This window comes from Armigeres subalbatus, chromosome 3, assembly GCF_024139115.2.
Source record: "Armigeres subalbatus isolate Guangzhou_Male chromosome 3, GZ_Asu_2, whole genome shotgun sequence".
NCBI classification, from domain to species: Eukaryota; Metazoa; Arthropoda; class Insecta; order Diptera; family Culicidae; genus Armigeres; species Armigeres subalbatus.
In genome coordinates, this window is record NC_085141.1 from 260,754,646 (window position 1) to 260,762,168 (window position 7,523).

The 7,523-nt window shown below is 38.2% G+C and overlaps 1 protein-coding gene across 1 annotated transcript; it reads left to right on the top strand.

Moving 5' to 3' along the window:
* The first annotated feature begins 246 nt into the window (after positions 1-246).
* LOC134219316 (polyserase-2-like) lies at positions 247-3,904 on the top strand. The gene is made up of 6 exons (XM_062698035.1): positions 247-426; positions 668-762; positions 874-983; positions 1,052-1,460; positions 2,828-3,544; positions 3,615-3,904. Exons 1-6 carry the CDS (start codon positions 309-311, stop codon positions 3,798-3,800), a joined length of 1,635 nt encoding a protein of 544 aa, XP_062554019.1. The 5' UTR covers positions 247-308; the 3' UTR covers positions 3,801-3,904.
* Positions 3,905-7,523: the final 3,619 nt, after the last annotated feature.

Below are 7,523 nucleotides of genomic sequence, written 5' to 3' on the forward strand. Positions count from 1 at the left end.
ATTCAATCATAGCTTCTACTGATTGAATATCATGATACAGTTACCGTTTACTAAATGGAATATGTTTACGGTCCAATAAGCGAACGTGCGAGAAGCATCCGCATTGCGCAACGTGTACGAGTTTCACAAATGTAATGATCACCTGCTGTTTAGCTGGGACTAGTTCCAATTATTTAACTTCCAATTAAAAAGTGTTGCACATTACAATCAATAAAAGTACAAAGAACATACGAGCCCTTGATACTAATGCGATTAGCCTATGTACGGAATAATCTTGAGCCTTTCTCAGATCAGTTTCTCCCAGCACTATGAAAACTTTGGTGACTCTGTTGGTGCTTCTAATGGCCACAGTAAATGGAATTGAATCAGGATCGTTTTTTGGAAGCACTGCATCTGAAGATTATTACAAACGAAGCAATGTTTTCGGTAAGTGATTTCTTATTTAAAACTAACAACACCATGCGTTACATAGTGTCAACACACTTTTCACGCTTCTAACGCGATTGGAAAGCATTAATTTCCCAGTCTACCTGAGTTCTGTCCTCTCAACCTTTTCTTGACTTACATTAAATTATTAATGATTTTATGAGGCTAATTCATTGCTACGTTGGAGTCGATCCATTTCAATTAGTTAAAAATGTTAAAACCCCAACATCATTGATTACAGATTGCCTTATCAGATATTACCTCCCGTTATCTGAAAACGACGGAACACCGGTTTTCGGGGGTCAGAGAGCTTTTGATGGGGAATACCGACACATGGTGAATATTTTGATTTGATAATATTATTTGAGTATGTAGTGTAGAATTGTCAATAGTGAGCTGCTGAAAACAGTTGAGATATTTTATTCTGTTTCATTTTTATTTTGGCAGGTTGCAATTGGTTGGGTATACAATGACAGCATAAAGTACTTGTGCGGAGGTAACACAATTCATGAAAAGTTTGTACTGACAGCTGCACATTGTTACGTTTTCGTTGATGAGTATTTCTAAAAGAGCTGAGAGTAATCATGTCATATATATTAAAATCATTTTTGTTTTTATACTCAAGGGTTCTTCCGACTATCGTGCGAGCAGGAGACACCGATCTGGGTGATAATGAAAATGACTTTTTGGTTCAGCAACGGAACATTTCACGGGTCCTGAGGCATCCGTTACATCGATACAGTAAAAGCTATCATGATATTGCATTGGTCGAATTAGACGAGGCGCTGTTTTTTAATTTGTTAATATCTCCTGCGTGTCTATGGCTTGAAAGTTACATCCCCCCGGAACCACTCAATATTGCTGGCTTCGGTGAAGTGAATCTGGCAGAAGGTCCCAGTTCAACCCTTCAGCAGGGTTATGTTACGCTTCAACCACCACAGAAATGCGAGAAGATGCTGCCTTCCAGACGTATTCCTGACGGAATATTGGAGAGCCAATTTTGCGCATCCCACGACGCTATGGATACATGTGAGGTAAACAATTTTAAGTCACAGGATTCTGTTCGGTATCTAGCGTTGCATTAGAGTAGAGTGGGGCAAGAGTGCGCGTGGGGTAAGAGTACGTTTTCGATTTTTTGAAGTTATTAAAAAAGATAAACTAGCAGCACTGCATCAATTTGACAGGTATTCTGACCAACCATTGTCATGTGTAATTGAAAACGATTTGAATGAACAACAAGGGAGATATGAAGTTAGATAACTTTTTGATCATTTTGCAAAAAAAAATGTGTTTCCGCAAGCAGTATATCATTACCATATAAACGTTGCATCAAATGAGCCTTATACCATTTCGATAGCCTGTAGTATAGAGTACTTTATGGTGCAGAACACCAAGCCGATTGGTTTTCCAAGAGGTCAAAACCATTAACTGAATAAATTTTGGGGCGGTGGGGTTAAAGTACGCAGGAACGGGTGGGGCAAGAGTACGCATATGAACCTTCAAGTTCTACTACTACTACGACTACTTAGTAAGTAGTACTTACAGAGTGTAAACATCCACAACAAAGAAAAAAGGGACAGAAATCGGAAATTATCCCAAGTTCGCCTTTTAAGGATAAGCTGAAGTCCTTTGGGACTTAGGGAACAAAGCAATGAAGCGAAATAATGAAATTGTATAAGGTATTGCTTTACGCCTAAACATAAAACACAAATTCATATTGATGATTACTGCATTTGATCAAATGAAACATTCATAAATTACGCAACGATTAGCTAGGAAGGATTTGCGACGTTTGTATGACGATCCATACATTTTTAGAGGATTCATATAAAAAGTGTAATATAAGGAGATGGGCGATGAAATGGCCAAATTTTGCGATACGTAATTGGTAGACTGCCTTTAAGGAAAATTCCTTTGTTTACGCCAATCGAGACCTGGTATATCTTTAGTTTTTTTATAGTTTTTTTGTATATTTAAAAAACAATGTTTTTTTTCGATTCAAAGTTCTTATTTCTAAGACCTCCTCCCCCTTTCAGTGTTCCGTAATCTATAAATGTTCCATAATATCTCTTCAATTAAGATCGATTAAATGTTATTAATTCTTATTTGTGTAAATATATACTTGAAACGCATGATTGGAAAAGTGCGTACTCTCACCCCACCTGATGCGCACTCTTATCCCACCGGTGGGTTAAGAGTGCGTTTTTGAGGTGTCTTGCAATGAGGCTTCTGCTAAAACGAATTTAATTAATTTCACTATTTTTTTTCCACTGGGTAACATAAAGGAAGAGTATACAAATCGTTGACATTGATTTGATATGCAGAAGCTTGCTTCATAAGGGCCACATGTTCGATAGAAAACTAAGTGCGTACTCTTGCCCCACTCTACTCTATTTGGCAGGGTGATTCAGGCGGTCCAATCGAGTTAAGAAGAATCGACCTATACAAACAAGAAGTTTCCCTAATCGTCGGAGTTACATCGTTTGGAACGGCTTGCGGTAGTGGATCGATTGGAGTGTATACAAAAATTTCAAACTACGTAGATTGGCTAGAAGAGCAAACGAACCAGTCGTACGCTTATGATCAATGTGTGTCGCGAATTTTACATTCGAAGTATCAACCATTTGAAATCTCACACATTCCTACGAACACACCATTCCCATACGTTCATCTGATAAGGAATCGTTCTGCTGAACTCGAATATGACTGTATGGGAACTCTAATCGACGATCAGTTTGTTGTTACATCGGCACTTTGCGCAACACATCAAGCCGGTTCCCCGAAGTTCATATATGTTCCGGCGAATGAGGAATACGTGGCCATTGATGAAGTGATTCCACATCCTCAGTATGCAGTGAATTCCCTGGCAAATGATATTGCCTTGATAAAGTTGACAAAATTTTTGAAACGTGATCTCAAGCCAGTTTGTCTATCGCAACCAGAATACTCTAGTCCAAGTCCTGCAGTGGTGGCGTTTATGATCAACACAGCCACAGTGGAGAAAAGAAACTTCGAATATTTTTTCAAGTACTTTTTACCCGAAAAGGATCAATGTCACGGATCGACAAATGAAGTTTGCATGCAAAGTAACCTTCCGTTGATTCCCAATATTTGTCAGGTAAGTGTGAACAGAATACAGAACATGGTGTTAGATTAAACAGAAGTAATAATAGTGTTCCCATTTCCAGGTTATGGATGGCGCTCCTATTTTAGAAGTGAACGACTTTGGTATATCTTTGCTCTACGGCATATCAAATGCTAAAAGGAGCAAATGTGACGGAAAACTTCGAGGTACTTTAATTGAACCGCATACTGAATGGATAAACAGTGTTTTTCAGAGCTACATTCTAAGAGAAGTTCTGATTTTCACTTAGTTTTAAAAATTGTGGCATTATTTATCAAAAAAAATATGTTTTGTTACTTGTGAGATGTAGTTATTGTTAAGTCTACGATACATAAAGTATAATAAATCGTTAGGGAAAACTACTTTAAATGTTTGCTTTTGTACGTTCAAATACAATGCCTAATAATTTGGAGTCTTCCTCACTATCTTGTCGGTAAGATACCTTCCTGGATACCTGGTTGGCTACAGCGTCGAAACACCTATGCCTGGCGTATTGTAGAGCTCCATAATCGTCGGTCTTGGGCGATGTTCCTCCAGTTTCCCCGAACGTTCAGGGTCCCCAGGTCCGATTCCACCGCGTGCAGCCAGCGTGTTCGTGGCCTTCCACGAAGTCGCCGGCCCCTATCTGGTTCTTTGTTGAATATTGTTTTCGCTATTTTTTGCTCCCGACATTCGCACTACGTGACCAGTTTGATTTTCTTTTACTTTTATGAAATCCCGAGGATTTATAATGTTTATCAGTTATTATAAAATACACATATCAAATGGTAAATAAAACATTTAATAAATTTGACGAAGATAAAAATAGGATCCTCGTCAAACAATCCTCTTTGCGTTTCAGAAGCTTCTTTTTATGTATGATGATTAAGTAAACTTTTTTTGATATTTAATGAAAATTAATTAGTGCTCAAGTTTATCGTATAGAAGCGTTCCGGCGTGTATGAGTTCACCCTCTGCCTCCGGTCAAGTACTGAAACCAGCGTTAAGGGAATATTAGGGGAGCATCTGTGACTGCGCATCTGAAGAGTATATCCTTCAAGTCGATCTCTACGTCCACCCGACTTCTGCTGATGCGGTTCCCAAGTACAGCTCTTTTCTCCTCTGCATCGAATCAACGAAGAAGCCTTGGTAATAACAATCTAAATCCTTCCGGTGATCACCTGTTCACAAAGACGACTAAAACCTGCCTATTGATTAAAACGTTCTCCTGCCAACCGATGCATCTACGTTGCATCAAGAAACTTGCGAAGCCGATTAACATCCATCCGCTAAAGGGAAGTCATCCAGCGACGAATATAACAGGACGGGACTTCGGTGAGTTCTTTCCGATTTGTTTTATTTACGTTCATTTTATGTGTAACATCTTACTCGTCACTCTATGAAAGATGTTTTGTTTTCGAGCGCTTCCAAGGTAGGTGAAAGATCTATTACAATTTTAAAGCATTCACAAGGACATTGCCAAGTGGACAGAAAAATCGCGTCACTTTGTTTTCAGAGGTGAACTCCTATAATGAAGAATTATTTTAAAAAGATGACTTAGTATGAGATCTATCGGTCGATTTTTTTAAATATATTTTGTGGCAATTACCCAAGTAACAAAAAGTTTAGGAAGTAGGTCGCGGTGTGATGAAGACATGAAAATTATTCATCCATCAATTTTCGGTTTATTGCAAAATGAATACATTTTTCAAAATCGTTTTGATTCTCTAAGAGGGGAAGAAATCTTTATCCCACAAATCATCGTCAGAAAAAGTGTTGGCATAGGTACAAATCCATCAAGCAACTAAAGGCATTTGGTTTCTTCACCATGAAGCATGAAGCAGGCTCCAGCTGGTAGCTGATGGTTTCATGAATTCGTCAACCAAACCACTATGCAAAGCAATGGATTAATTTTGTGGAGGGACCCGTTATTTGATAGCACATGCTAATGACCCAGACAACCACACATCGCATAAGAATGCACGATCAAAATCGTTTACCGATCCAAGTTTCATCAGATTCGCATTGTTGTGCAAAGCTCATCAGTTTATTTATAAATTTTCCCGCACAGTAGGCTATTTTACGAGTTTATTCCAGCTTCATTTGTTGACATCGCATATTCCTGCAATCAAACTCACATGAAATCGGATTATCTGTCAAACAGAGTTTGTTATCACAAACTACATCGCAATGCATAACGAACAAACTCGCATAAAAATCGTGCACATCGCATACACTTCCGTGCAACGTCGGATAAGAAATACACTTATATCGCCTCCACTTTTGTACGTAAAAAGTGTTTTCGCGACTGGTAAGCGATGAAATTTGTGCGCATAGGCATCGCATAACAGAAAAACAATTCTATTATGCATGCATTCTGGTTGTCTGGGGACCAACAGGATGTGAAATTTTGTTGGAGTTTATCCGCATATTCCCTTACATTTCTGCCTACGGCGGCGGTGACGATGAAAGCTGACAGGGAGTTACTGGAACTTGATGAAACTACCCATGGATAACAAGTGTAACATGTAGCAACAAGTGTCTCTCTCAGCGGTCTAAACAAAATTCTCGAATTAAAAAAAAAAACCTCAAGCTCCCATGGTCATAGCATTCAAACAGATATCTCTAGGACATGATAAATCTGGTTCCGTTCTATACAAATTTGAGATCAAGACGGAATTGCTGTTATTTGTCAAAGCACGAGGTTTAGTTTTGAGCGGCAAATTTCCTTATATTTAAACCCGGTGGCTATCTTGACGTTTACCTGCGTTCACCTTACGTTTACGTTTACAGTCGAGTCTGCAAGAGTAATTTTTTTTATCATCTCGACATTCCTGGATTCAACTATGTTCACTGAAATATCTTAAAACTTTAAGGTCACTCCTGACGGAATCCAAGTTTCAAAGTGCTCGCGTTTTCGGGGGCACACCACTCGATACGGAAGCAACGCACAACTGTCATTTTTATTATTTCACGCATGCTGCGACGCAGCAAAGCTAAGTCGACAAAAATGACAGTCTCCTGACAGCGCCGCCTCCGTATCGAGTGGTGTGCCCCCGAAAACGCGAGCACTTTGAAACTTGGATTCCGTCAGGAGTGACCTTAAACAAATGAATGACCCTAATATTTGTGTAAATCATAGTTTAAGGATTGATCTTGAACCGGCCAGTTCATAAACACTTGACAGCCATTGCGACTATAACCTGTAAACTGTTAAGTGTTAATGGTATCAAAAAGCCTGAACACATAGGTTATTCGTGCTACATAGTGATTTAACTATTAGTGAAGTTAGATACCGTAGGGTGGCTGTACCGGTAATAGTGGTGTACCAGTAATAGTGGAAACTTGATTTTCATTAGAATTTGAACATTTTTATTTTTTTTTAAATTACTTCATAGCATAGCGCTTGCTAATAATAGGTGAACGTGCTCTAATTTTTTTTTAATTTTCTGGGAAAATATAGGAAAATATAATTTTTCCTTAACATTTTTGCTCCCTTGCACCAGTAATAGTGTGGCGTTCCTATAATAGTGAATCCCATAAGATACCAATAGGATTCACTGTTATAGGAACAGAAGTTAGCAAGTACCAGTATTACTTGTCCATGTCCCATATAGTGGAGGAAGCGATTTCGAAAAGAAAATAATATTTTGAAGGCGCATTTTTTCTTGAAAAGTAGAAAAGAACAGCTTTTTGCCAATACATTAACATCACTGGGAATGTATTCCTATCATTTGGTACGAATTAAACAATTTAGACCTGTCACTAATACCACTATTACTGGTACACCGACCCTACCAGACTATTGTAAATTGAATTTCATTTCAAATAATTATGGCGATATTGGGTTATTCATAATATTGTTTTGCAGCATTGTTTCCATAGAACAATGGAAAAATATCATCTTCGAGATTCAAAATTATTATTTATAGAAGCCTAATTGAACATCCAAAAATAATTTTCTGTTTCATTTTATTTCCACATATTTTTATGT